At 40.5% G+C, this 15,835-nt stretch overlaps 1 protein-coding gene across 2 annotated transcripts in view; it reads right to left on the reverse strand.

Moving 5' to 3' along the window:
- ABCC4 (ATP binding cassette subfamily C member 4 (PEL blood group)) overlaps positions 1-15,835 on the reverse strand; it is a 2,280,107-nt gene that overhangs the window by 306,494 nt on the left and 1,957,778 nt on the right. For both annotated transcript variants that reach the window (XM_069639145.1, XM_069639144.1), the window contains exons 25-26: positions 12,545-12,736; positions 3,455-3,610 (exon numbers count right to left, since the gene is read on the reverse strand). In XM_069639145.1, coding sequence (XP_069495246.1) covers positions 3,455-3,610; positions 12,545-12,736 — 348 coding nt within the window. The remainder of the gene's footprint in view (positions 1-3,454; positions 3,611-12,544; positions 12,737-15,835) is intronic.

Here is a 15,835-nt window from a genome sequence, read left to right on the forward strand (position 1 = left end):
CTGCTAATCAAGCACATGCAAACATGTTGGTCTTAACCGTATTTTTCATGTTGTGTGGCCGACTGTAAGGTAGGCCATCTACATGCAGCATGCTTCTATGTTGCTGCTTGAAAATCCTGTGAATAACCAATGTTTCCAATAACCTGTTAAAAGTAAGTGTGCCACTTCGTTTGCTAGTTTTAGTAGCTGGGGATTTGCGATTGTTATCGAGCACTTTTTAGTGAACTACCTACAGTTGACCGAAGTCACGTGCAAGTGGGACATACGCCGCCTGGAAAACAAGTTAGAAGCTATGCAAGCACATGTTACCAAGTTTTGCAAAGAAAGCTAAACATGAACCGCAAAACAAATTGCGTTTATAGTACATTCATGACATTTTTAGGGACTTATGTAAACATGCATTTATATAACATATTAATACCACTGGAATAGGGGTGGGACATGGTACATATTAACATCGCTTGAAAAGGGGTGGGTCATGGAGAGTCAACAGAAGGGAAATGCAAATGCTGGTGAACACACCCAAACAAATAATAACAGATATGGGCATTAATAGACTCTGGAAATGCATTTTCCACAATGATGTGCACAAATAGGACCAGAGTGATCATGGGGTAAGTGGTGGAATAAGTGTGACTAGGGCATCCTTTGTTATCAAATTGGCAGCATATGTGTAGGGAAGGGCCAGAATATTTGCTGCCCGATTCCCCTGCTTTAAAGCACTAAATACATGATGTTAATTCCCAATTTAAGTAAATGCAATTTATTGGGGCGACCAATTAAATCTGTGAGCTGTTTTATTGGTATACACTTCATACATTAAGTACATGTAAGACCTCATTTTCATGCATACCTGCATTTTCTTTGTAAAGATGACCAATTGCATCCATAATCTGCAATATGTGTATGTTAGGCATATCTTCGACATGGCTCTTGGTAAATACCATGTACAGTGCTGCGCTATTATACATGGCAGCCTGTCATATCAGTATAAAAGCCTGGACATAATGGTTTATTACAGGCTACCTGTGACTTCACAACAAACCTGTATTAAGAAAATTACATCCCAACTGATCCATAATCGGTTATTATGCTTCAGTTGCGACGTCACAATGCCTCCTGCTTGAGCCAGCAGAGAGAATTTCAGCTGTCAATGCAGAACTTTATTTAATGCTGTGAAAAAGCTTTTCAAATTCCTTGCTTGAAGAGAGAGTCGTTTTCTGTGACACATTGCAAGTGGTAATTGACAAGGAACCGTTTATGGTCGAATGTATAAGTTGTGCATTTCTGGAGTTTAACTCATGTAAGCAAGAATCTGCACGTTATTAACTATGTTAAATCACCAAATGAACGTTTTTTTCAATACATTTAATTGAACTGCTTCAACTATGTTGCTGCAACACACCAGGTGCAGCATTCTTGCTTTTTTAAATCCAAACCAATTCTATTTTCATTATATGGCTCAGCAAATGGAAGATCTCTTACATTATATCAAGCATGAGACAAGGTATTCAAGGGAATGACAGTGTGTGGGCATTTATTATAAGGAATACAATGCCCTCTACCATACATTAAAAAGATATTGCAAGTCACCTTGGAGTTTTGTGACCTTATAAAGAACACATTGGTCATGAAACTACTTGGTGATTTGCACTATCCTTACAATGTACGGTAGGGGTTCCATTATCCCATATTTAACAAAACCTCTATGCAACTTAGACTTAGTGCAAATTGAGTAAATAAATGACTGGGTTGGTGAATTGTTCCCTATATTTTTCACTTGAGAGCACTACACTTTTTATATGGCAGGTGTAACTTGGATCACAGCTTGACAGTATCCAACAACAATACAAACAGTGTGCATTACCTCAATTGTCAATTGTAACCTGATGCAACCATTATGTGTGTACATTTGTCTGACATTTATTGAACCAAGATGGATGAGGCGTGTCAATATGAAACTCGCAGGTAATGATAGGTTTGCCTGCCCTCAGTTATGGGCATTGGCACCAATTCACAAAGTGTATCTCACACAAACGTAACCATATAGTGAGAAATCCCTAAACAAGTCAAATACAACCATCACACCATCCAGAAGGAAGAATGTTTGGTTTGTATACCCCTAGTGACCTCAAGCTTCATTCGCATATGTTTGGAGAATACCTGTCTACACAAAATACCTACATCTCAAATTGTGTACTCACTATTAATATGTGTGAACTACTGTGACCTATACAGCAAACACATACAGAGTTGTATTCTTTCATCAAGCTATTTATTCAAACTTACAAAGTCTTTTTCCTGTTGTTTTGCTCTTTAGGCAAGCAGTCTGAACTTTCGTAAGAGGAGGCATCAAGTGTCATATAAACGCGTAGGATGCACTTGGGATACACACATATACATGGGGACTATTTGACCTTGGGTAAACTGGGATATTCTGCGAGCACCTCAAATTTACACCAGAGGTCAGTTACCTAATTCATATACGTTTTAGCCAGAGAAAATCTGGAGATGCTCATGCCATCCTAAAGATATCTGGGTGCAAGCAGAGCTACCCAAGACCTCTTCAAGATGCACTAATAATTTCGAATCATCCAATGTCAGGTTGTCACTGGTTCAATTCTTTCCGATTCAGGTATGCATTTGACATCCAGAGAGTATCTCCAAATTTACTCCAGCTCTTTGCAAATGGAAACAAATGTTTGGTTTAGTTCAGTTACTTACATTTTGCACCCTTTATATTTAATATATTTACGGAGGGGATTAAGTAAGTTAACTCCTCTATCTGATCAATTTACACATTCAAGGGCATGGCCCACAGTGAGAGCCCCACAAATAAAAAAATGCTCATTGCACACTTTACACATTTCCCAAAAATATAGTATACAGTATTTACTGGATGCAGTTTAGACTGTTCTCATTGTACTATGATTAAAAACCAGCCTCAAAAACATGGAATACAATTAATCCTTCTGAAAATGTTAAGTAAAAGAGACGTTGCATTATTTGCATGGATCTAACTTTAAAACCTTTGATCACTTACTATTCAGCACCACCCTATTGCTGTACTTCGTTTGAATCCTGGCTATCTTTCTGTCATTCACCTTCTCTGGCACGCTGAGTTTTAGAATATTGACTTTGTCTCGGATTTACAGTTTTTATTGAGTCACTCCTTAACTACAGAATATTTGAGCATATGAGTGTGACTGCCTCTGATCCTCATGCACATTATCTTTTAAACCTGGCAGTCTGATTTAGCTGACCAGCATCATTTTCAATCCCAATACACTTTGTTCATCCGGCCTCCTTCCAGCAGTTCTGACAAAAGGCATTTCTAAAACTCAGGGGATTGTAGAGGACTAAATCCAGATGTGCAATAGGTGTTTAGCAGTTTCGAACTATAAATCAACAAGACAATCTTCAACCACTCTTGGCATGGAAATTGGTCGATTACCTGAGGTATTATTGACATTTTCTTCCGCAGCTCATGAAGTCCAATTTCAGATGTCAAAATCCTGTCTATCCATATTTTTCCTTCTGGTTCCGCAAGTCGGAAAAGAGCTGCTATCAGGGAACTCTTTCCAGCACCTGTTCTTCCCACAATTCCAACCTGTAAAATTTGACACAGCCTGTTCATTTTCATGCAATAAAATGTAAATGTAAAAATGTGCAATGTAAAAATAAATCATATATTTTTCTAAGTGCATATGACAGAGACAATAGCAAAACAAACCTACAATGAACCTACAATGAACATACAGAGGTCAGAAGTCTATCAAAGACACAAATGGATTAATTACGAGTATGGCAGTTCCGTAAAAAAGTGACGGCAAATGAATACAATTACCAGCACTTTTATGACATCGCCATATTCTGAGTTTGGAGAGAAAGTGGCGGAAAAGCCAGCAGCTCTTAGCTGCAGGTTTTTCGTTTGTCTTCCCTCCATCTAAAAAACAGAGGACGTACCACCAGCAGAATTACCACCAGTCCTCCAAACTCCAATGGAGTACTCTCGGACTGCATAATGGGAATATCATTGCTTCGGAATCTGGAAGATTCACCTCTAGTTTGTAAGCGGTAATCTGGAGGTAATAGCAAATGAGTTTGGGGAATAGTAAAGTGGGATCGTGATCACAATACCATAAACAATCTATGTGTACTGTCAAATTAGACACTTAAACAAATGTTGAGGTATACTGTTTATTCCATTATACTTTTAAAATAATTACATGCATGCAAAACTATGAGAACATATTTAGCAATGACAAATAAGACATGCAGGTCATTTTTGAAAAATGGCCGGTAAAAGTACTTATCAACACTTTTTTCCAATCCACCCGATTTATGTAGATTTGAAAGGATGATTTGGGAAATGTATTGAACATATTGTGCAGGACTGCTGTTCTCACCATGACTTACAAATTCAGCTGCATTACCGCCAGCATGTGTTTTCCTATGGAATCTTTCTGAAATCAACACCAGATAAAATCAGGCGGATTCAAAAGGGATTGTTAATGACTCCCACAGGCATTCTTTTTCACGAATGTAGTGGAAAAGTGAAGCGTGAAGATGATTTTGCCCAGGTTTTCCTCTTTCGTGATCCACATCAGGTCAATTATAATCAAAATAATGTCAGGGACACATTCATTTGCTGTGTTCAGACACTGTTGTAACTAGACAGAGTATTTAGCACAATTACACTTTAAGGAAGTGACTCCCTAATCCCTTGAGGTGAGCACTTTTCTAAATGTTGCATTCCTTGACTTCTATGGTCTCCTTTGCCACTCTTTGCCTCTGTGGCCCACACTCCTTTCCAGTACCACTCTCTCTTTTCTGAGTCTTTCTCTTTTTTCCTTTCCCTGCCCTTGATGGCTTCAACATGATTCACTCTCCCCGTCTTCTAAACAATCCTCACTCTCTTGTCCAAAGGATGAACATATTTTATCATGGAGAATGGCCCATTATTGTTACATACTTCAATCATTCCTGGCATTTTTATTGAATGTGGCAGCAATCTTAGCATAACATTTCTAGTTAGTCTAAAAAAGGTATAAACACTTAGATTTTGTGTAATTTTAAAACTGGACCAAAACAGCGTCCATCTTTTCTTTGCACATTACAAAGGATACCATGATGTGCCAGTAAAGAAAAAGGAGCCCAGTTAGATACTGATATTTCCTTCATGACTGCTTGAAAAAAATATAATCTAATGCCAAAAGGACTCAGGATCTCAAATCCACCGAGGAACACCCATAATAGAACATACACTGAGCAGTCTTGCAGGAAAGAATCAGAACAAATAAGGAATTATCTCATACATCAAATCTACTCTAAGAGAACTAGAATTGGGAAAAACATAGCCATACAACATGGCTACAATGGCACAGTACTAGAATGTGAATATGAGCTAAAAAGGAGATAAAACACACACATTTCTGGATTTACTCAGAAGAACAAGAAACTTCAACACCTGCAAGGAATGACGCAATGTACGTTTTGTGGACGTGAGGGCACATAGCACTCCCTGAAATAGCGATCCACACAACAAACAGAACCTAGAAATCCAAAGGGAGACCTCAGACTAATAGAACCAACAATAAGACCCCAATAGCAGACCTCATAACAATCAACTTATCAACCTCTCGGGGAACAAACATATGTATGCTGAACAAGCTTTACTCTCCAAGGGACTAACATTCTGCCCCAGCCAGGATTTAGACAAAATTCAACTTTGTGTGGAAATTGAAGACAATATATGATGCTTGTAACTCACAGAATATTTCCTTCTGAACGCTGAAGGGCTGCTACAGATTATCAGGGCAGGAAAACTGTTGAACTGAACAGATCATATTGCCATAGCTGTGAAAACTAAATTGAATGTCGTGGAAAACATTCAAGATCTGACATGTTTGAAAAGCAACAGATAACTAGACCCTTACCTCCGAAGAGAAAGGAGCAAAAAGAAATACTTCAAACAAACAAGGAACTCATTATAAAACTAGCAGAAAACGATACTGTTGTTGTCATGGATACTCAGCAATACAGAATGGGGGCATATGGTCAACTTATTGATGCCCATTATAACCAGGAACCTTTTAAGGACTCCATCCTGGAGAACAAAGCAACCTATAGAACAAGCATGTAGTTCATGCCTAGCAGTAGTGAGGATCATCTCCAGATCCTAATACCAAATAATACCAAAGGCTAGGATATGCTATATGATCCCAAACATCCACAACTGTGAAAGTCTGGTATGCCCAATATCTCTGTGGTCAACACATTAACCAAAGCCACATCTAGATATATTGAATCTATTCTCAAACCTCTAGTCATGGATACAAAAATCTTTCAACAAAACTGTCACTTGGTTGACAATGATCAACAAAAGGGCTGACAAGGGAATATGCTTAACAAATGGTTTTACTAACAAATGGGTACAGCTTGGGGCAAAATATCAATCAATTAGGGTCTGAATTAAACATGCACCAAGTTAAGCCAGTCCTGAGCTCCCTAATGCGTTGAATGTCAGGGGTATTGTTGCGATAAATGTCTTGCCTTAACTGATCATTAACTAAAGTTTTCATTGAATTTCAAAGGTTTTGTTATTCCATAGATTTTTTCTGCACCACTGGCCATGTCCTTTGACCGTGCCCACAGTATATTTTAGAACACTACCAGACCACTGGCCATGGTCTTTGGCCACTGTATTTTTTAAATCCCTACCTGGTCACTAGTCCACTAGCAATGGCATATATATATAAAAAACAGTTACTGTATTTTGCTTCGCACGTTCAAGCTGGATTTACAATTCCCCATGTATTAGCAGCTCCTTTTCATGTGGGCCTCATTGCAGCTTGACTTGCAGAGTGCAATACTTTCAAAGACTGACAGTGGCACGGTTTTTAAAGAAATAACACTAATGCTGTGCGTGTCCTTAGAGTGTTTTGAGATATTTAAAACTAAAACAACACACCGTCTCCTATCCGTGCAGTAACCAAACTTGCTCAGCTTCAAAGTGAGGAAGGAGCCGGCCCCCTCAAGCCATGTTGCTCTAAGTGGTCCTGTAACATGTGCTGATTTATTAGGCAACATGGCCTTTGAAGCTAAGCAGGGCGAGTCCTGGATGCCTATTTAGCACGTGTAGTTTTATAGACTCGAATATCTGATTAAACGTCTGGGGGGGGGGAGGGTTTTTTGCCCTGCCAGCCCCTCACCAAGTGCCCCTCATCTGCGCCAGCTCTCCACACTCCTGTGAAGGCCTCCTTACCTCTCCTGCCCTCTTCCATTTTCCCCACAATACTCTGTATTTCTGTGACGCAGTTTGCTTTGAGATGTCAGCTATTCGCTGCTATACCCCAGGTTATAGCCGAGGGTATGGGGAGAAATGTTGTCTTGTGCTGCAAACCTGGTCCCTAACCCCACTACAAATCCCAAATGTATCTTGGTGTGCTCTTGCCTCCCCATCATCTCTAGCCTGATAACATTTGCATTTTTCTGACCTACAAAAGCCATTTTTAAGTTTCATTTTACGGTACCCTCAGCTAGAACATGGGGTATAACCGTGGCTATCTCTCGCACTGAGAAAATAAAGATGGTGGCTGTTTCATTTATAAACTCTGGGATTCTTCTCAATTTACCCAAGACATAGGTATTTATTTTGGAGAAGGGTTACCCCCTTCTCCGGCAAATATTTAAACAAGTACTGCACGGAATAACCACAAACCACAAAAGGATGGCGAGTCAATGCTTTGTGCCCAAGTTGTTTTGGACGTGGTCCATATCCGTCCAGCGGTTTGCACTCTGGGGTCTGGCAATTTGACTTTTTCTCTCTATGGGAATATGAATAGGACAAAACTGCATTTTCTTTTTTTTCTTCTTAATAAGGTTTTTAATTTTGTAATGAATCCTTCCCAAAAGTTGAAGTCTGCGGGGGCCCGGGTGTACCTAATTGCCATCAGAATTACATTGAAATCCATCACACGAGTCAAAGGTTATTAAGCAATTCTTTTTTTGGGTTTCCTATCTAAGTCTGTTTTACCTTAACTATAGGGCGGCGACCACCACCCTATAATATATATATGTATACGCACTCCATCTACCTTTCTAGTCTGTTCCACTCCTGTTGCTCTCCTTCTCCTTATTTGCCACGGTTCTCAATCTTGCCTTTCTCATGTTCCATTCTCTCCTATTAACCTCCTCTCTATTTACCCTACTCTCATTCTATTTTTCACTGGCTCTAACCCAAACACTCCCGCCCCTTTCATTTCCCATCTCCGTTACACATACAGCTCTCTAACCTTCCTGACTCTTGCAAAAACATCCACATCACTAATGCCACTCAACTGCCTCTCCCAGTTCTTCTGACACCGCTGGATTATTTTCTCAATACCATTAGCGCCTCTTTCCTTCACCTTATAACCTACACCCACAGAACCTCCTAAACCCACAGAACATTTGCCCTACTCGCACCTCTATTTATCCCAGTCTGCCTCTTATTTCTAACTCCACTCTATGCTCCTTGCTCTTCGCTCCAACTCATTTGTTTACAGCTTCACTGCTGTCCTACTCCATTAGCTATCCAAATCTGTCTTCTCTGCACTCATCTCTCTAAGCCTGTCCCCGACGACAGCCTCAGTTTCTGCTACTGTACTTGTATCTGCACCGGCTTCCCTCTAACTCCATTGTCCGACTTTCACATATGCTCGTCCGTGTTTTAGCATCACGCCTCCAACTCTCTTTTTCTCACTCGCCACCTTCCATCCTCTCATTCTCTTGAACCATTCTCTCGGTGCTACTCTCACCCCTACCAATCAGTTTTCCTCTCAGCTCCAAGTTCCTGATTCTTTACCCACTTCCCACCATCATTAATGTATGTGTTTCATCGCTTTCTCCATCTCTTTCCCTGATTTTTCTTCCTGTGTATCCATCTTCCATTTGCATCTCATCTGCCAAGCCATCAATCTCGCCATATCTACTCTGGTTTTCATTTAGATCAACCTTTTTTGCACGGCATTGCTTCCTTTCTGCACATAGTTCATTCTCTTTATCTCTCTCCCCTTTTCTCCGTCTACGGACTGTTCTTTCCTGGTTCCCTGGTATTGTGCTCTCTTACATTCTGCCCAGATTATTTCCCCCTTTCTCTCAATTTGTTTTTCTTTATTCCACTCGGTCTTCCTTTTGTTTTTCAACCAATCCTGCCTTTCCTTTGCTCTTTTCCCCTTGTCCCTTTTTATGCGACACTTGCCATGTACGTTACAACAGGAAAAAAGGGCCACCAAATCAGCAGTTTCCTTGCAAAAAGGTCACTCACGCAGACAAATTGACAGGGAATTTGATTGTGCATTGGAAATACCCAGAGACAACCTACAATACAGAGACAGCAAAACTATGCAACAAATATGCTTTGTGATCACTTATCATGCAGCACTTGCACAACTGAATGGAGTTGTTAAGAACCTACAACTAATATTCATTAGGGATGACAAGAGAGACATTTTCAAAGAAAGCCCCTTAATTGCATATTAGCAACCCAAAGATCTAGCAATGTCTCCGAGCCGAAGTGCATTTCTACCAGATCAAAAAAGACATGGAACATAACCATACAATGTTAGGAAATCGCAAATATCCCAACACAACTGCGCAGAATTTATTGTAACAACTCCATACAACCAAACAGAAAAAATACATACAACTGCAAATCGTTCAATGTTGTGTACCTTAGGCATTGCATAAAATGACAACAAGGTAGGTATGCAGGTGACATTTGCCAACAACTATGTGAAAGTATGAACCTAAAGAATGAATGTACACAGGTACGCCATCTCAAACCAAAAATTACAAACACCAGTGACTCATCACTTTAAACAAGACGGGAACACACTACCAGTCCTCTCTGTGATGGTAGTGGCCTCTCAAATACCACAACCAGAAGAACAAGGGAGCGCAAGTACATGAAGATGCTCAACCTAGAAAACAGAGATCTGAACATAGATACATGATTTAGTGCAACTTGGAGCCTGGGACTATCAAGGCTCCCACATCAGCAGTTCCAAAAGCAGCTAGTTCCGGTTACGGGCAATATTCACCTTTATACACAATCTGTCCTTGATTTTGCCACTCTTGGCTCATGCTTGGTAGTGACAAAATTAACAATGTGGTGTTTGGCATGGGGAACAAAGTCTACAGACACCCAGGCAAACAGGCCACCAAAATTACAGGATTGCCCAAGCAATCTCTTAAACCACTCATGCATCCATCATTACATTGTTTAAAGACATGACATTTTCCAAATTTGCCTGGGATACACAACCCAATATTCCCAACACTTTAGGACATATCTGCCTCCTCCATTTTGCAAAACCATGGTTCACCTAACGGGAGTGACATGCTATCACAAAACATTCTTCCATGCTGCGTCCCTCATTCCTTGTTTTTCTCAGCACCTATTTTCCACTTTTGCACCCACTTAACTTCCCCTCACTCATTATCTTTCTTCCAGCAGACTAAGGGATAGCCGTCCCTGCCAGGCACCCTTTGCACCACTCCAAGGACAAGCCTAGGTGCTCTGATACTACTAAGGAGGTGATTTGGCACAGTATAAATTCATATTAACAAATTATATTAATATTCCAATAGTGGTGGGGAAAACAAGTTCTGCCTTTTGTTTCCTTTTTCATGCAATAATCTATTTGTAATGTATGCCATAGCACCATTACTGTTCAACCATTAGAAGGATGGTCTCCCTTTTGGTATGTCTGCCGATTCATGCATGGATGGGGTAGATGAAAAGTTTTTAAAATATGTGGATGAGGCCATACCCATGGTAAACCCTCGCCTCAATAGGACAGCATATAATAACCAACTGTTTGCAACATAATTGCTTCAAGAATGGACAGGCCATTAACATTCCCCAGACCCAGATGATCGTGTTAAACACACACTCAGTATTCCATTCCTTCTTCCTGTGGGTGGAATAAAAGGTTGTTGCCAACGTATCAGTACTTGTGGGCAATCTATTTGTAAAATCTCTCCTTTACCAGATATTTAACAATTAATATTTCTAGGGGCAGGGCACTCATTAAATACCATGGCTGTATGCAGTAAGCATGCATCCGAGTCATTGCGACCCACCAGTTAGCGTCCATTTTGGAGAGCCATAGAACTTCCTGGGGAAATGCCATAATACCACATGCTGTATTTCTGCATGTGGTAATATTACAATATGGGACTGATTTTTGTGGAAGAAATGTCTTCCAAAAAAAAGCAGGTGTCTTGCAAGAGTTTAATTTCTCAAACTTGAGATTTGGCAGAGTGATAAAACATCCAGTACTCAAAACTATTGAATGTTTTCCAATTGCAGCAAACTCATAATTACGCCTTCACAGATTTGTCCTTGACAGAATCAACATCGATCTATGCCATAGGACTTTAAGTAAGATTTGGTGAAATTAAACTGTCGGTGTTAGACTCCAGAGTGACTACTTGTGCTGGATAAGAGAGAAGGTAGGAGTACCGTACAGACTCTGCGGTAGACAAGAGATTGCATGCCACATGTGCAAACTTAATTAACTTGTTCACTAAATTGAAACTAACGACCACAGAGGTTTATATGGAAAAGTGAGAGACATACGTGAATTAGTATGTACATTCCAATGTAATTCTGGCAAAACTGATTATTTGCTGCCTACTATATCCTCTTGTCTTGTATTAAAAATGTCTCCCTAAATTCTTTTAGTGCCTTTATCACTAAAGTAAATGGTTCATACCCGTGCGTAGTTACAATCTGTTAATGCTTTGAAGTGCTTTGTGAACAAGGACTTGGGGTTACGGTAAGGAATTATTTAAAATAGACAGAAATCGCATAATGATTTGGTTGATTTTGGAGATTAAACCCTTGAGAGAAATTCTATCTTGCAGTATATTCTCCTCTTCTTTTTTAACATTTGCTTTAGAATTGCAATTATATAAAAGGATGATTGATTTGTATTTGAATATCTATTTTATACTTAAGGCAATCTAGCCATTTAAACTTAATACAAATACCTTTAAGCTTATTGAATCTTTTTGGATACACTTTGCGTCCTTGCATATCCTTATTATATCACACATATCATATCTTTCTTGCATGTCTTTTTACATTCTTTGTGGTCTTACCAACGGCCAGCATCTGAACATGCACTAACATCGACACACCAAGGCCTAGCAATGTCAGAATATCTGCCAAAAACACTTGCCACGTATTCAAGTACTGGGTGAATTTAGTAATCACAGAACTCTATGCAACATTTTTCTGGGGAGAATGTTTGATGGTGAAATTGGACAAATCTGTTCATATCAATATTATGGTGCTTGGTTAATATTAAGTTGCTATTGATATGATCACTGTTAATGTACCAAGGAATGCCTCATGGTTGGAACCACTTTGTATTAGTATAATCTCCTTTATGCAAACATCCCCAAAATACTACATTTGTGAAGGTACTATAGAAGCAAAATGATTTTAAAATCTAAAAAACAGCATTTAATAAAATGTACACCAGCTTACCTTTTCCTTTGATCGGATGGTGGCTGTCAAGTGCTTTAAAACCAATGGTCCATCCAAGCTGTAGGTGAAATTGACATTTTCAAAAGCAATCACGCCTTTGCTTGGCCAGTCTGCTGGAGGCGGCCTCTTGGATTCCCAGGGGGCTTCTTTCTCTAGTTGTGTGTACTCCAGAACTCTTTCCACTGATATCATCTAAAGCAATTAGCAAAAACAAGGCAAATTAATACATTAGTTTCAAAGTGCATTGCAAATATTACTGGACATAGTGACATCAAAGACAGCCAAGAGATATGCTGAAGGAACCTGAGGATGGCTACAGGTGCTTGTGCATGGATAAGACTATGCCACTGGCACAGTGACCACTAGGATCGCCCCCAGATCAGGTCCAGAAGGCACAACAGGCAGGTTTACTGTGCTTGGGGCCTCGCCATAGGCTAGGCCCCAAGCACAGAGCCAATTGGGCATGGGCGCAGGCCATGTTCAGCAAGCACTCCAGGAAGTCACTGTGTTGGCCATCCCCATAACAGTGTTTGCTGGACATGTACACATAATGAGAGAGTAAAATGATATGGCATATCATTAAACAAATAAAGAATTAGCTGAAAATAGATGTTATGAATGGTTGTAGATACACTTTGCAATAAAAAAACATTTGAAATTCACAGAAAAAAAATGTAGTTGAAGGAACGTAATGGTTATACTGCCCATAAAAGTTCCATAACATCCATCCCTTCAGCATAACCTAACGTTTGTACATTATAAACATAATGTCCCTTTAACTAAATCCACTAAAATGTGTCTGCTATGGTTAACAAGGGAACCATAACGCTCCCCTGCCATTCACAGCTAATGATGTACGGTATTGATATTCACAGATAAGTTTACAGTTGCCTTTACTGAACTATTGGATTCAGTGGGTGGATGTTTTTGTTTAAAGGTACAGGAGGCCATTCATTTTGAATGATTCATATACAGCTGGTAAGGTCGTTGTACACAGATCTGTGAGCCAGTGTATGCATCGGGTCAGTGATATTGCAGGCCTGGGAGGATAAGCGAGGCACAAGACAACGTGCCCTTTGTCCCGCTTCTTTTTGCTTTAGTGATGGGGACATTGGTCAACATATTTAGGACAGAGATAAAATGGTTGGGGATTGAGGTTTCGGGCAGGGAGTATGTAATCGCACAGTATGCCGATGACTTATCATTTTTAAGAAACCCAAGGCAGAGTCTCCTGATTATGCTATAAACAGTGTAAAGTTATGGTCTGTGCTCAGGATTAGCAACACACTGGAGCGAGTCCTGCCTATTCCCACTAGTAGGTTTGAAGAAACTTAATCAGGAGGTGATTCCACAATTCCCTATTGTGCCTTTTATGTGGCAGGCACAATGTTCCTCTATCTAGGGATTAGACTATATCATAACTCAGAGGATCAGTTAAAGTACAATGTACAATCAATTAGGAAGGGGCTCAAGAGAGCAGCTGATTTCTGGTGTCAGTTACCAATGACTACGTTTGGTCGGATGGCAGCAATTCCAATGGTGATACTGCTGAGGTTACATATGTGTTTGCGGGTACATCAGACTGGGTCCCAATATCAATGTTACAAGATATTGAGAAACTGCTTGTTAAATTATTATGAAGTGGTAGCAGGTAAGTAGCACTAACAATGTTGAAGATCGATGCATTGGTGTCCCTGAAACTAAAGCATATTACCTGGCATTGCAGCTCCAATTCATAGCCTGGTGGTTGAATCAAAGTAAGACCCTAGAGAAGCTGTTCAAGACCTATCTAGATTCCCTTGATGTGAGTTATCTGGCAGCAAAGATGTGCACTGTGAGGCGCCTGCCATTTTGTTAGTCTTAGAAAGAAACATTTGGTCCAAAACATTCCAGACACATGGAAGTGGATTTCTATTTGCCAGGGCGCAGCCTTCATGGATGATTCCTCAATGTGCTAAGGCAGCTGAGAAAGTGGATCTTAAATGCTGGAGATGGTGTGAATGTTTGCTGGAGCATATCATTTTGGGAAAGAGATTTTACACATTCTAACGAGATGATTGGACATTATTATGTATTGTGGGGGAGAAATTACTAACATGTAATGTTCTTTCTATCCCCGTAGATTTCTCATTTTGATAGATCATCCCCTCAATGACAGCTGCTCAGAAATCTCTGACAAGGGGCGTAGTGTGGTTCAATGTCATCTCTCGACCTCTGCAAGCCTCAACAGCACCACTCCTTGACTGTGGGAGTGACTTTGGTAGCACGTATACATCGTCACTGGGCCCCCCTGCTTCATTCCCTGCCTTTTCCCTCATGCTCAACAGCTGAAGGAAGAATTTCCATAAAGGGAATACAGAAAAACGAGGGCGAGAAACTCTAATACCCCTAAAACATCCATCTTTATTTCTTTTTTCTTTTTGGTGAGGAACAGGTACCGATGACTGATGGTCCAATTGACCAATCACTGTCTCAGCTTTATCTTCTTTAAATGACGCCAAGCGTCAACCCTTCCTCCAGGACTCATCCACAAAAGAAAAATAACTGATTCAGAGCAGTGCAAGCCAAGTAAGCTTTCATAGTGGGTTAGGCTGGGTATGTGCAGAGGAATCTCTGAGAGAAGAATCCAAAGAAAGAACATTACCTGTAAGTATGTTCTCCTTGAATGGAGTGAATTCTCCCATAGATTCCTCATCTTGATAAACTTCCAAACCACTACCGGCTTCTGGCACCAGGAAGATGCAGGGGGCCATGAGACCCAAGAGGTAGAGGAAGGACGCTGCTAGTAGGTTGCTGGAGTTCTTGAAAAGTGTGACCATCTGATTAATGCTGGTGACACTCTCCTTGGGGTGGGAAGGCTTTACCGGCCTGAGTGTCCAGGACCACCCCGATATATACTGCAGACTCTGTATTGCCATAATATGGGACTTCTAGAAGCTCATGGACAAGCCTGAGCTGCGAAGCAGGGAACAGATGTCCTTGAGGTGCCGACATACCTGTTCTGGGGACCTCCCTCAGATCAACCAATAGTCCAGATGAAGAAACCCATGGACGCCGGATCTCCTGAGGTTAGCTGCCACTACCGCCATCAGCTTGGTGAAGACCCCGCGAGTGGAGGTTAGGACAAAGGGAAGCACTTTGAACTAATAATGAATGTCCCCGATGACTAACCTTAGGAATTGCCTGTGCTTCCGATGGACTGGCACGTGAAACTAGGCATCCTGAAAGTTTAGTGACACCAACCAGTGCTGGAGTTGCAGAGCCAAGAATTTCTCTCAACATCACCATCCT

This window comes from Ambystoma mexicanum, chromosome 7q (genome assembly GCF_040938575.1).
Source record: "Ambystoma mexicanum isolate Mex_15411 chromosome 7q, UKY_AmexF1_1, whole genome shotgun sequence".
NCBI classification, from domain to species: Eukaryota; Metazoa; Chordata; class Amphibia; order Caudata; family Ambystomatidae; genus Ambystoma; species Ambystoma mexicanum.